The sequence below is a fragment of the Sus scrofa genome, chromosome 9 (genome assembly GCF_054392235.1).
Source record: "Sus scrofa isolate SSC_HxYL_T2T_F1_AM1 chromosome 9, Sscrofa_HxYL_maternal_Yorkshire_Landrace_v2.0, whole genome shotgun sequence".
NCBI classification, from domain to species: Eukaryota; Metazoa; Chordata; class Mammalia; order Artiodactyla; family Suidae; genus Sus; species Sus scrofa.
Genome location: NC_139391.1, coordinates 26,648,670 through 26,663,547, shown reverse-complemented (window position 1 = coordinate 26,663,547; position 14,878 = coordinate 26,648,670). Strand labels below are relative to the sequence as shown.

At 40.0% G+C, this 14,878-nt stretch overlaps 1 protein-coding gene across 4 annotated transcripts in view; it reads left to right on the top strand.

The window, feature by feature from the left end:
* The window catches only part of MRE11 (MRE11 homolog, double strand break repair nuclease), a 62,153-nt gene that overhangs the window by 33,080 nt on the left and 14,195 nt on the right, over positions 1 to 14,878 (top strand). For 2 of the 4 annotated variants that reach the window (XM_003129788.6, XM_084975731.1), the window contains exons 14-16: positions 1,901 to 1,963; positions 10,676 to 10,895; positions 12,044 to 12,124. In XM_003129788.6, the coding sequence (XP_003129836.3) occupies positions 1,901 to 1,963; positions 10,676 to 10,895; positions 12,044 to 12,124 (364 nt within the window). Of the gene's footprint in view, positions 1 to 1,900; positions 2,782 to 4,721; positions 5,992 to 10,675; positions 10,896 to 12,043; positions 12,125 to 14,878 lie in introns of those variants that run through there. The other 2 variants (XR_014815015.1, XR_014815016.1) reach the window with 2 other exon arrangements.

Genomic DNA, 14,878 nt, shown 5'->3' with positions numbered 1-14,878 from the left:
ACACCTGTCAGAATGGCAACATTCCAGAACACTGACCACACCAAATGCTGGTGAGGATGGGGCACAATGGGAACTCTCACACTGCTGGTGGGAGTGCAGAGTGGTGTAGCCACTTTGGGAGACCATTTGGCAGTTTCTTATAAAAGGAAACATACTCTTTCAGCATTATCTTATCTGCCCAAAGGAGTTGAAAACTTAAGTCTAAACAAAAACCTGCACATGATGTTTATAACAGCTCTATTCATAACTGCCAAAACTTGGAAATAACCAAGATGTCTTCAATAGGTGAAGAAAAGTGTGAAACATCCAGACAAGGGAATATTATTCTGTGCTCAAAAGAAATGAGCTATCAGGCCATTAAAAGACATGAAAGAAACCTAAATGCATATTACTAAGTGAAAGAAGTCAGTTTGAAAAAAACGTCATGTATGATTCTGACTGTTTAACATTCTGGAAAAGGCAAAACTGTAGACAGTAAAAAGATAGTGGTTTTAGAAGTTGGGCAGGGATGGGGTGAGAAGATGAATAGGTAGATTCATAGGGGGATTTTTTTTTAGGACAGCGACATTTACTCTCTGAAATTATAATGTTGGATACATGTCACTATATATTTGTCAAAACTCATAGACTCTCCAATACCACAAGTGAACCTTAAGGTAAACTGTGGCGTTTGAGACCGATGTTGTAATGGAAAGTCTCAGTGTGAGTTCATCAGTTATAACAAATGTGCCAGTTCTGGGGCGGGGGTGAATATTGATATTAATGGGGGAGGCTATGCACACTCCTGTGTGGGACAGAAGGATATGGGAAATCTCTGTACCTTCCTTTCAATTTTGCTGTGAACCTAAGCTGCTTAAAAATAAATAAATAAAAAGACTTCTCTGCCCAAGAAAATCTCCACCAAAAACGGAACCATCCCTACGTGGAGTGACGTCATCATGACTTTTGAGAGAGAGAGAGTGTGTGTGTGTGTGTGTGTGTGTGTGTGAGTGAGAGAGAGAGAGAGAGATGTGCTGAGTAAATTATTTTTAAAAGGAGCTGGAGTTCCCATTGTGGTGCAGTGGTTAACAAACCCGACTAGGAACCATGAGGTTGCAGGTTTGATCCCTGGTCTTGCTCAGTGGGTTAAGGATCCAGCGTTGCCGTGAGCTGTGGTGTAGGTTGCAGATGCAGCTCAGATCCCACGTTGCTGTGGCTCTGGTGTAGGCTGGTGGCTACAGCTCCGATTGGACCCCTAGCCTGGGAACCTCCATATGCCAAGGGAGTGGCCTAAGAAATGGCAAAAGGACACACACACAAAAAAGGAGCTTATCTCTAGCTACATAACTGTAAGAGCTTTATGAGTAGGAAAATGTAGTTCTGTAAAAGTGAAGTAAAAATGAAACTTGTATCTTCATGTTACAAGGCCCAGGGTTGGCAAACAGCAAATATTTGGTAGTTGACTGTTGACCGAATGGATCTTCAAGGGCCCACCCACTCGGTACCATTTCAGAGAGTCTCCTGGATGACTTGCAGCCCGGTGCCCAAGAATGATTTGAGCAATGTGATAAATAATTTAAACTTCCTAAAAGGGAGATTTTTAAAACTATTTTACTGATGTATAATACCCATAGCACATTAGAATTTTTCCCTCTGCAGTCTGACAGGCTGTTTTTCAGTGACGTGGAATATTTTGGCAGCAGGTAATATGACTTTGCTTGGGGCCATTTTTTTTAGAGTACATTTCTGAAATTTTAATGTAAGTCCCTGGGAATATATGACTTCTTAAACCTTTTGTGGAATGAAACGATACTTGAATTTCCAAGTCCGATGTTGTAATGGAAAGCATCTGTTAATCAGGTGTGTATTTACACAACAGACACGTTTCTAACACGTTTGTGATTTACTCATTGTAATCCAGGTACGTCGTTTCAGAGAAAGCAGGCAGAAGAATACTAACGAGGAAGATGATGAAGTTCAAGAGGTAATTTTTCTGTAAATTCCTTTGCTTATGTGCCATTTCGTTAAATCAGAGAAACTAGTAGGTTTATTCGGAGTAGTCAGTCCCCAGGACCCAGGTTTGGTGGGTAGAACGGAGCAGGAGTTGGCTGTGATCAGCTGCCTTTGGCTTATTTCAGTCAAATCTGCAAATATTCTGCTTGCTGATAGTCTCTTTTTTCCTTTTGCTCTTGTTGAGCGTTTGTGTATTTGCGGGTGGGGGGCGGCAGGGTTTGGGGAAAGGACACTAATCTGTTACAAAAACAGCTCTCAATCAAAATAATACCCAATTGCTCTCAACATCTTATCTGTATAAGATAAAATTCTACCCTACTGAGCAAACAGGAAGAAATTTTAGTGCTTTGGTTGGCAATGTCGTCATAGGTAAATCCATGGTGTCCGCTGGCCTTTCTCAGATGTTGAAATTAGCTTGCTCTCCATCCTCCCTGTCCTCTCTGTCTCTTTGCAGATTAGGAATTTGAGATTATCCCTGTTAATTTAAACTTCAGGCCTCTCTCCGGTACTGGGAGAATTTATGATTGACATATATTTTCCTATTTTCTCATTGTCCTTATTGATTTATGATTGCCCCTAGAATTTCAAAATTATTTTTTCAGTTATTTACTTTGGGGCTTTTGACTTGATTGCTTTCGTTCAGCATTTTGTGTAGTACCTGTTATGCATAGCCATTCAGCTTTTTATTAGGAATGTAAATATGAAAAAGGTATGGTCTGTGTCCATTAGAGTCTTTTTTTTTTTTTTTTTTTTTTTGTCTTTTTGCTATTTCTTTGGGCCGCTCCCTCAGCATATGGAGGTTCCCAGGCTAGGGGTCGAATCAGAGCCACAGCCACTGGCCTACGCCGGAGCCACAGCAATGCGGGATCCGAGCCGCATCTACAACCTACACCACAGCTCACGGCAACGCCGGATCGTTAACCCACTGAGCAAGGGCAGGGACCGAACCCGCAACCTCATGGTTCCTAGTCGGATTCGTTAACTCTTGCGCCACAACAGGAACTCCAGAGAGTCTTAATTTAGTAGGTGAGACAGACATATGCAGAAAGAAAATCCTGTGACCTAGAGTTTCGTCCTCACTGATTTAGTGCAACTGTCCTGCTAATCCATTTTCGGTCCCTAAATATTTCAGAACTGTAGCCAACAGATAGTGAATTAGAAATAGTTGAAGCATTTGAAACATCCCTCGAATTTACTTTTACAAGTCCCACTATTTTCTTTTTCTTAGTTTTCTTTTTTTTTTTTTTAACCCACATCCATGGCATGTGGAAGTTCCCAGGCCAGGTATCAAACCTTTGCCACAGCAGTGACCTGAGCCACTACAGTGACACTGCTGATCCTTAACCTGCTGTGCCACAAGAGAACTCCCTTTTTTTGCTTTTTTAAAAATTATACTTGATTTACAGTATTGTGCCGCCACTATTTTCTCTACAAAAATAAAGAGAATTAATTGGAGCCCCATTTTTTAAAAAGATACAAATATTTTAATAATAATATAATATATTGCTTAAAATAATATATTAATAATATAATATAATATATAATAAAATATAAATATAATAAAATATATTAATTTAACTTATATTTATTATAAAATAAATTATTTATAAAGCATAATAAATTATAAATGAAATAATAAATAAAAATATAAATGTATTATTTTATAATTATTATAAATATATTTATTTATTTATTATCATTTTTTAGGGCCACACCTGTGGCATATGGAAGTTCCCAGGCTAGGGGTTGAATTGGAGCTACAGCTGCCACCTTACACCACAGCCACAGCAATGTGGGATCCAAGCCACATCTGCAACCTAACCCACAGCTCACAGCAACACCAGATCATTAACCCACTGCAGCCTCATGGATACTAGTCGAATTAGTAACCTGCTGAGCCACAATGGGAACTCCTCAAGTACTTTCTTAATTATAAGTTCATATTTAAATAAAAGGCCAAACAGTAAGGATTTTAGATTGTGCAGATCATATATGGCATCTGTCACATATTCTTTTTAAAAAAATAGTCCTTTAATTAATTAATTAATTTTTATGGCTTCACCTCGGCTTATGGAAGTTCCCAGGGCAGGGACTGAATCTGAGCCACAGCTTGTGACCTGTGCTGCAGTTAGAGCAACACCGGGTCCTTTAACTAACTGCACTGGGCCAGCGATCAAACCCAGACCTCCAAACTGACCCAAGCCACTGCAGTTGAATTCCTAACCCACTGCACCACAGTAGGAACTCGTATACTCCCTTAAAAATGGAAAAATTACTCTTAGTCTGATCCATACTTCATAATTGAACTGGCCTCTGATTTCTTTCTTATGTTCTCTCTGAATTGAGGCAGGATTGATATCCTCTTTTAAACTATAATACCAAGTGCTCTTAAGAGAGTAAAACGGCAACAAATGGGATGGGAGAAAATATTTGCAAATCATATATATGATAGAGGATTAATAACCAGAATATGTAAAGAGCTCCTAAAATTCAACAATAAAACAACCTAATTTAAAAATGGACAAAGGACTGGAGTTCCCGTCGTGGCGCAGTGGTTAACGAATCCGACTAGGAACCATAAGGTTGTGGGTTCGATCCTTGGCCTTGCTCAGTGGGTTAACGATCCGGCGTTGCCATGAGCTGTGGTGTAGTTTGCAGATGCGGCTTGTATCCCACATTGCTGTGGCTCTGGTGTAGGCCAGTGGCTACAGCTCCGATTTGACCCCTAGCCTGGGAACCTCGATATGCCACGGGAGCGGACCAAGAAATGGCAAAAAGACAAAAAAAAAAAAAAAAAAAAAAAGGACAAAGGACTTAAATAGATATTTCTCTAAAGAAGATATGTAAACAAAAAGCACATGTAAAGATGCTCAATGTCACAAAATCATTAGGAAATGCTAATCAAAATTTTGATTAGAACCACAGGCTACCATGCCATACATCTTTGGATAGCTATTGTCCAAAAATTAGAGAGTATTAGTATTCTTATTGGCAAGAAATATGCAGAAATTGGAACCCTTGCACATTGCTGGTGGGAATATAAAAGTTACTATGGAAAACAGTATAATTCTCAAAAAATTAAACGTGGGAGTTCCCATTGTGGCGCAGCCAAAGCAAATCTGACTAGGAACCATGAGGTTGTGGGTTTGATCCCTGGCCTCGCTCAGTGGGTTAAGGATCTGTCATTGCCTCGAGCTGTGGTGCAGATGTAGCTCGAATCTGGCATTGCTGTGGCTGAGGCGTAGGCCAGCCGCTACAGCTCTGATTCAACCCCTAGCCTGGGAACCTCCACATGCCGCGGGAGCAGCCCTAAAAAGCAAAAAAAAAAAAAAAAATTTAACATGATATTGCCATGTGATCTAGCAATTTCGCTTCTCTGTATTTACCAGAAAGAATTGAAAGCAGGGACTTGAACAGATATTTTTTTTTTTTTTTTTTTTTTTGGTCTTGTGTTTTTTGTTGTTGTTTTGTTGTTGTTGTTGTTGCTATTTCTTGGGCCCCTCCCGCGGCACTGAACAGATATTTGTTCCATTTAAGCACCAATGTTCATAACATTATTTGTAGCAGCTGACAGATGGTAACAATCTAGCATCTCTTCAAAGATGAATGGATAAACAAAATGTGGTGTATACACCCAGTGGAGTCTTATTTAGTCTTAAAAGGAATGAAGTTCTGATGCATACTATAGCATGGATAAACCTTGAGGAGTTCCTGCTATGGCTCAGTGGCAACAAACCTGACCAGTATCCATGAGGATTCGGGTTCGATCCCTCGATCAGTGGGTTAAGGATCCACCATTTCTATGAGCTGCAGTGTAGGTGGCAGATGTGGCTCAGATCTGGTGAGGCTGTGGCTCTGGTGTAAGCCTGCAGCTACAGCTCCAGTTCAACCCCTAGCCTGGGAACTTCCATATACTGCAGGCGCAACCCTTAAAAAAAAGAAAGAAAGAAAAAAAAGAAACCTTGATTGCTGAATATGGTAAATCAACTATAATAAAAATTTTTAAATTAAAACCCCAAATCTTGAAAAACGTACTAAGTGAAGTAAGCCAGGCACAAAAGGAGAATGCTCTATGATTCTGTGATACAGGATACCGAGAGTAGTCAAATTCATACACTGTAGAAAAGTGATTACCAAGGGATTGGGTTGGGGGTTAAGGATGAAGGGTTATTGTTTAATGGATATAGAATTTCAGTGTGGGATTATAAAAAAGGTGCAGCGATGGATAATGGCAGTGATTGTACAACAGTGCGAATGTATTAGTGCCACCGAAATATATACTTAAAAATGGTTAAAATGGTAAATTTTTATGTTGTGTATATTTTACCACAATGAAAAAAAAAATGTAATACCAGGGTAGTATGTCTTTAAATCTCACAAAAAAATATGTGGAAACATTGCGTGGCTATTGGCTGTAGGCCTAGCCCTCATGAGATAAATTCTTAGAAGTAGTGTAATTCCAAGATATCAGTAAATTCCACAGTCTGTTACACAGAAAAGATAGAGTTAAAATATTTGCATACAATGTTTGGGATGCTAAAGTGAAGACAGAGTATTTAGACAAAGGGAAAGTATGAAATTTAGCAATGATGGTAATTCAGTCTAAGAAATAATCGTTGTTGGAGTTCCCATTGTGGCTCAGTGGGTTAAGAACCTGACATCGTGTCAGTGAGGATGTGGGTTTGATCCCTGGCCTCACTCTTTGGGTTAAGGACCCTGCATTCTGGCAGTTGCAGCTCGGATCCAGGTGTGGCTGTGGCTGTGGCATAGGCCTCAGCTGCAGCTACAGTTCGACCCCCAGCCTGGGAACTTCCATAGGCTGTAGGTGCAGCTGTAAAAAGAAAAAGAAAAAAGGGAAGTGATAATCATAAAAAGGCATATGCGTTTTATGTTTTGCTAGATTCTGCTGTATCTCTCCAAATATGTTACCCCAGTTTACGTGCTGACCGATTAGTATTTAGGAGTGACTATTTCCCTGCATTTTTACCATCATGATGTATTACTGCGTCTTTCGATGTAGTAGAAATAATGGTGAGAAATTACTCCTTACTGTGGTTTTTCATTTATACTGCTTTTATCACTAGTGAGCTGAGTAACTCGTATAAGTTATCTTTATATGAGTCACTTGGTCATATTTTTTGCACAGAATAGTTTTTGGCTCAGGCGTTTGTCTTTCTCTGATTTATGAGAGCACTCAGGTTAAAGCGTGTGCACACTGTGTGTGCATTTGTGTAGCAGAGCAAGGGTTTTTGTCATGTACAAGATGAAAGGTTTTTTGTTTGTTTCAATCCAGAGTGGGCAGTGAATTAAGAGCCTTTTCCCATCTGTGAAGATAAACATGCAGGAATTTTCCTCCTCTGTTCTGTTAATATGGTGAATTATATTATTTCATATCCTATTACTGACTCATCCTTGGTATCCCTTTGTGAACCTCCTGGTAGTGGGTGTACTGGTCTCTCCATGTGAGCTTGGATTCCCTTTGTTTGCTTTGATATTCGTAGGTAAGATACTGTAATTTTCCTCTGGTGCATGCTGTCCTTTGTCAGTTTTCAGTACCATGTTATGCTGGCTTTATAAAAAGAAATTCGAGGCTTGCTTTCTTTATGTTCTAGTACTATTGAAATAACCACGGAATCATCTGTTCTTTGAAGATTTGGTAGAATTTACCCATGAAACTTTCTGGTTGCCCTTTCCAGGAACCTAGTTCTTTTAACAATTTTCTCAGAGTTTTCTTTGTTAATTAGTCTGCTGAGACTGTTTATCTTTTCTTGGCTCAGTTTAGTTAATTTATTTTCCAAATTACTTAAAAATGAGCAGTGTTTTGTCATAATTTGTTTAATTTTCTCTCTCTCTCTCTTTTTTTTTTTTTTTTTTGTCTTTTGTCCTTTTTAGGACTGCACTTGCAGCATATGGAGGTTCCCAGGCTAGGGGTCTAATCAGAGCTGTAACCACTGGCCTATGCCACAGTCACAGCAATGCCAGATCTGAGCCTCATCTGCAACCTACACCACTGAACGAGGCCAGGGATGGAACACACAACCTCATGGTTCCTAGTCACATTCCTTTCCAATGTGCCACAACGGGAACTCCTGTTTATTTTCCTTAGGTCTTCTTTTCTCCCTCCATCCTCATTTCTTTGCTTTAATTTAACCATTCATTTCTTTGTTTCATATGTTCTGTTATGCGATATTTTTTACTTTTATTTTCTAGATAGTCTACAATTTTTGTTTTGTAGTTTGGAATCAGGAATTTTTAAATTAATTTCTAATTTCATTGCATTGTGATTAGAAAGTATAATAATTTTTTTTTTTTTTTTTTTTTTTTTTTTTACTGTTTAGAGTTGATTGATATTTTTCTTTTCTCTCTTTCTTTTTGTCTTTTTAGGGCCATACCTGTGGCATGTGGAAGTTCCCAGGTTAGGGGTAAATTTGGAGCTGCAGCCACCAGCCTACACCATAGCCACAGCAACACGGGATCTGAGCCCTGTCTGTGACCTACACCACCTCTCACAGCAATGCTGGATACTTAACCCACTGAGCGAGGCAGGGATTGAACCTGTGTCCTCATGGATACTGGTTGGATTCATTACCATTGAGCCACAACAGAAACTTCCAGGACACTTGTTTAAAAGTGTGAAAGCTGATGGTAGAAGACTCAGTGTTGTGTTGTGTGACCTCACCTGGGACTGTATGTGTCAGGTGATTCAGAATTATGACTGCTCTGCACATGTCCGTGAATGACCCCAAAAGTATCAGGAGTATTGTTTTGGGGGTTACAAATAAATTATGGTGAGTCGGTGATTTTCCAAATACGGAATTTGAAAATTATGAGGATTTGACCATACTTCTGGGACAAGAAGGATGAATTGACATCTTTTTCTGTTTTTTTCTTCATATTTTTTGGGTGAAATTCCCTGAAATTTTTTTTCTTTTTGAGCTGTGGTGCCAGGTTGGGCCCTTTTTGTAGTCATTTCGCTGTTCTTTCTCTTTAGCTACTAAGTTCCTCACCGTGACACTGATTACCTCCCACCTCCCACTTTACTCCTACCTCTGCCCCGCCTGCTTTGTTCTCATTGCCTCGCCTATGTTGTGGCGCCCCAGAGAGCCTAGAAATCCTCTAGCTTCCTGTTCTTAGACTCCGAGCTTGTCATTCCAAGGACAGAGGCTGTCGTCATGGCCTTCTGGGATGGGTGGACCACTTTTGGAGCTCTGGGCACTGGCTGAAGCACGTACCCCTCCCCCTCAAGCCCTGCCAGATGTTCCCTCTGCCCATCAACTCTTCTTCATAGGTTTTGTATTTCAGAGGTAGAGCTGTTTTCTCATTTTATTGAAGATATATGGTGTTTGGGCTTTGTTATCCTTGTTCCTTTTTTCTTGTTGTTATACCTTTATTTATTTTATTTTTTTATTTTTGTCTTTTTAGGGCCCCACCCACAGCATACGGAGGTTCCCTGTCTAGGGGTCCAATTGGAGCTACAGCTGCCAGCCTACGCCACAGCCACAGCAACGTGGGATCCGAGCTGCCCCTGCGACCTACACCACAGTTCACGGCAACGCTGTATTCTTAACCCACTGTGCAAGGCCAGGGGTCGAACCCAGGTCCTCACGGATACTAATCAGATTTGCTTCTGCCGTGATGGGAACTCCTCCTTGCTACATTTTGATTGGCTTAAAAGAAGAGGTCAGGGCAGTATTGCTCTTATTTTTAATCAGAAAATCTGTATTCATTTCAGAGTTAGGATATTTCACTAAGTCTCAAGCTTATCTTTTCTAGACAGTTTCTTATTAAATTAAAGTTTATCAAATTAAAACCATGGTCCTAAGGCTTTTAGTCTTCCAGGCTTTCATTTGCTTTGCTCTATTAATTCTTTTTACCATTTGTTTTCACGCGATTACTGCTTATGTTTTTCTGATTATAAAAGTACTATTTTAGAAAACATATATTATAGCAAATTTGTAATATTTAAGAATAATGAAGAAAACAAAAGCACCCTGAAAGTTCACCACCCAGAGGTAAGAGCTGTTTTTCTTAAGTTTTTTCTCGTTATTTATCAAGAGCCCGTTGTACAAAGTAGCTCAAATGATGATGATCTCTTACAAATGGCGTTACTGCCAACATTCCTCCCAGTTCTGAAACTTTTGATTCTGTGAAATTTTATCGTTTTCAGTGTACCTTTTCCAAAGGTCTCCTTTTACAGGTAGTGTCAGTATTGTAAATTGATCCGACAAATTATAGGCACAGAATTTGATTGATAGGGGAGAGGGCTTCTCCTATACCACATTTTTTTTTTCCCTTTTTATAGCCATATCCAAGGCATATGAAAGTTCCTAGACCAGGGGTCACATTATTGGAGCTGCAGCTGCAGCCTACACACAGCCACGGCAGCACCAGATCCAGGCTGCGTCTGCAACCTCCGCTGCAGCTTGTGGCCACACCGGATCCTTAACCACCCAGCGAGCCAAGGATTGAACCTGCGTCCTCACAGGGACAGTGTTGGGTCCTTAACCCACTGAGCCACAACAGGAATGCCCCTATTTTACATTTTGATAGCATGAGTAGTGAAAAATGTAATCGTTCAGACAGTTCAACCACACGACGTGTTCATCCGAGTGACCAGCTGAGTGACTCGGGAGGCTGCGCTGTCTCCTGACGTGCACTGTCCTCCTCTTGTCGTCCCTCTCAGGCCATGAACAGAGCCAGAGCCCTCAGGTCCCAGGAAGAGGACGCCGCTTCTGCCTTTAGCGCTGAAGACCTCATGAGCATCGATATGGCAGAACAGACGGCCAATGACTCTGATGACAGCATCACAGCAGCGGCCAGCAGAGGAAGAGGCCGAGGAAGAGGCCGGAGAGGAGGAAGAGGGCAGAGCTTGGTGTCGAGAGGAGCGTCTCAGAGAGGAAGAGGTTCGCCCCGACTGCAGTCTTCCTTCCACCTTCACAGCTGGCAGGGGTGTGGCAGAGTCAGAGTTATATGCTCCGTGTCCGAACTGTTGCACAGCCCTCTAAAAATGTGTCTCTATAATGCAGAGAGTCAGTCTTTAATATTCTGACTTGTACATTTTACTTGAATGGCCACAGGCACCTGGAGTTCTTAACACGTATTTTTTTTTAAAGAATTTCACTGTTTCTCACATATTAGGTACATTTAATACACATATGTACTCTCATATGTACAAAGTAATAGCGAGGCAAACACTTAAGGAACATGGCTCGCTAATGCCCACTGACGGCAGGACGAAAACTCCAGATCACAAAAATTGCTATTTTTGTTAGTGTCATAAAACACAAATGCCCACATTCGTATAAAGTGGCTTTTTAAAATTTGTTTAAAAAGAAAACTGCCCCCAAACAAGTGGATTTCTTAAAGCAGTCATTAACATTAATTGCTATTGTGTTTAGTTTTTTTTTTTTTATTTTTGGCCACATCCATAGCATATGGAAGTTCTGAGCTAAGGGGTCAAATCCAAGCTGGAGCTGGAGCAATCCTGGATCCTTAATCCACTGTGCCCAGCCAGGGATCGAATCTGCACCGCTGTAAAAAGGAAGCCGGATCTTTAATCCACTGCGCCACCATGGGAACGCCGCCATCATTGTGTTACTATCATCGAATAGTCCAAACAATATAGTCATCCAGTGACTTCCTGGATAAAAATCCACCCCTAGGAATATCTAAAAATGATTTTTATTAAATATTTATCCATAGGAATTTTAGGCTGGTAAAATGGATAGTACTTTAGTTAAAAATCTCCAGGGAGAGAAAGCTCCATCTTCTAGTGATAATTGTTTTCGCTATCCTTACATTTATAAAATTTTTCCTTAAATTTTAATGGGGTCAATGTGAACCAAATGTGATCTAAGTGTGGTCACTGAAATTGATCAAATTGATCAGTTGATCAGACCCTAGATGTTTCTTCTTTTATATATCTTTGGCATTTTACACACAAACTATGTTTTGATTTAACTTTATTGGGGTTTCATTTTGGTGTTGTTAAAACAAAAAACCTTTGCTGCTGGTCGGATTATATATTGACTGCTCTTTATTCTAACAACAGGCACTGGTCTGGAGACTTCTACTCCAAGCAGAAGTTCAAAAGCCACTATGTCAACATCTAGAAATATGACTATTATTGATGGTGAGTATAGACTGCAGGTCATCTAGAAGTTATTAATAAATTCCAACACAGGAAGAGCTAGGAAACCCCACAAGTAAACCTTATTGGTTTGTGTTGCCATCACTGGGTAGCAAAGCACTATTAGAATCATAGGGTAAATTATGCTATTTTAAAAGATCTTTGCCATCCAAGGGGGTTGGTGAAGAGGATGAGCTTTAAAAATTAATTTTTATAATTCCTTATTTTAGATAGATTCGATTATCACCACATGCTGTGGGCACTGCCAAAAAATTTTTTACTTAAATACAGAAATAAATAAAAATTAACCTCAAACTAAGGGAATCTATTTTTATAAACCATTTTAAAACTAACATAGGAGTTCCTGTCATGGCGCAGTGGTTAACGAATCCGACTAGGAAACAGGAGGTTGCGGGTTCGATCCCTGCCCTTGCTCAGTGGGTTGACAATCCGGCGTTGCTGTGAGCTGCGGTGTAAGTCACAGATGCGGCTCGGATCCCGCGTTGCTGTGGCTCTGGCGTAGGCCAGCGGCTACAGCTCCCATTAGACCCTTAGCCTGGGAACCTCCATGTGCCGCAGGAGCGGCCCAAGAAATAGCAAAAAAGACAAAAAACAAACAAACAAACAAAAAAAACAAAAAAAACTAACATAAATATTTAATAAACTATTTTAAATATGGTTTATGAGATGAGCCAAAGTTGTAAGTCAGATTTATAAAAGTAGTTGTTAAAATAGGTCGTGGTATTTTTATCTCTCTACCATTCAGATAAAATATATGCATTTTATTTACATAATCAAGAAGGTTATCAATTTTATTTACCCTTCTTTTTTTCAGAAGAGAAGCCATTCAATGTAAAAAATTGGGTAGGAGGAATTTGGAATATTTAACCTGGGAAAAATTCAGGTCTTTATATCGATTAAGTTCTAGCATGTCAACGACTGAATAGATTTGATTTGTATAGTCCCAAAGGCAGTGACTTTAAATCCATTCTGAGATGGGGATTCCAAAAGCTGTGTCTCAGATAAGTGTATGCACTTGTACTCAATTTCAGAGGGCTCAGGGATCCCCATGAAAGCCCATCCATGGGCTCCAGGCTAAGAACTGCTGGCCCAATGAGGATAGATGGGAAAAGCTAATCACATACAGATTTCAGTTTATTTCTGATAAACTGGACCTGGAAGACTTAAGAACAACTTTACCCGCTCCCTCTTTTATAGGTGAGGGAATTGAACTAAGCAATTTGCCCTAGAGTAATAAAACCACTAATAGTCCTGATAATACTAATATTTATGAAACAATTAATGCGTGCCTCTCGACCGCTCACTGGGCTAGGTACTTATATTTTCTCTGTTTTGCAGAAAAGGCAACTGAGGCTTTGGAAAGACGCAACTTACCCAGGGTCTCACAACATGTAAACTCGAGGGCTTGGATTGATCCCAAATTCTTTTTTTTTTTTCTTTTTTTTGTCTTTTCTAGGGCTGCACCCATGGGCATGTGGAGGTTCCTAGGCTAGGGGTTGAATCGGAGCTGTAGCTGCAGGCCTACGCCAGAGCCACAGCAACGCTGGATCCGAGCCGCGTCTGTGACCTACACCACAGCTCACGGCAATGCCAGATCCTTAACCCACTGAGCGAGGCCAGGGATTTTGGTTCCTAGTTGGATTCATTAACCACTGAGCCACGACGGGAACTCCTGACCCCACATTCTCTGGCCTTTAGAACAAGTAGTTAACCACTGTATCAGAAATCAGCTATTAGTTTAACTTGCTGCCTTTTTTTTTTTTTTTTTTTTTTTTTTTAAGTACACTTATTTTTCCTCCAGCTGGCCATCTTTGGCGTTCTTCAGTTTCAGAGTAAAGAATCTAATATTGCAGTTCTTCTTTTTTTTTTTTAATCCTGCTTGGGATTTATTGAGCTTCATAAAACTGTAAATTGATGTCTTTTATGAATTCTAGAAACCCTTATATCCCTTCAGATATTACCTCTATGCTATTCATTTTCTCTTCACTTCTAAGTTTTCAGTTAAATAAATGAATGAATGACCTTTTCGCGTTGTCCTCCCATTGGAACAGTAGTACTGACCTCCCAGAGTGGTTACAAGTATTAAATGAACTATGCATATACACTGCTGCGCACAGCTCTTAGTGAGAATCCAGTCAATGATTGCTGCTGTTCCTATGAGTGGCACTGTTTACATAAACTTAAGGAAATTAGTCTAGATTTGTCTTTTATGTAATTGATTTGGTCTAATGGTTTTGCAACTGAACTGGCTACCTCCAGCACTCAGCCAAAAAGACTTTTTAATACAATCTCTGACAAAATAACTATGGGGTACCAGCTATAGTTTGCTATAACTTTGGGACAAAAGCAACTTTAAAACTATAGCTTCTACATTTGCATTATAAATGGAGGCATGCAGAGAGAGACAAATAAAGGTTCAGCTGTTATGACAAGCTCCGTGGAGTGTAGAGATGTGTCACTGTTACTGGAGTTTTATTGGGAAAGGTATGTATTACCGTTATAGCCAGCAGCAGCTGTGAATAAGAGTTGACAGCCCAGATTTCTCCATCAAAGTTTGTCTGCAGAGGATAGTGACTAAGTGATAAAGAAGCCTCAGCCTTTGCATTTAATTTACCATGGCTGCCACTGCTGTAGCCACTGCTACTAGTGACATCATTTGAAAACCCACCAGACCCTTGCCAAAGCAATTTACATTATCTACCTCTTTTTATTCTTCCAGTGGTTTTCAGCCTTAAG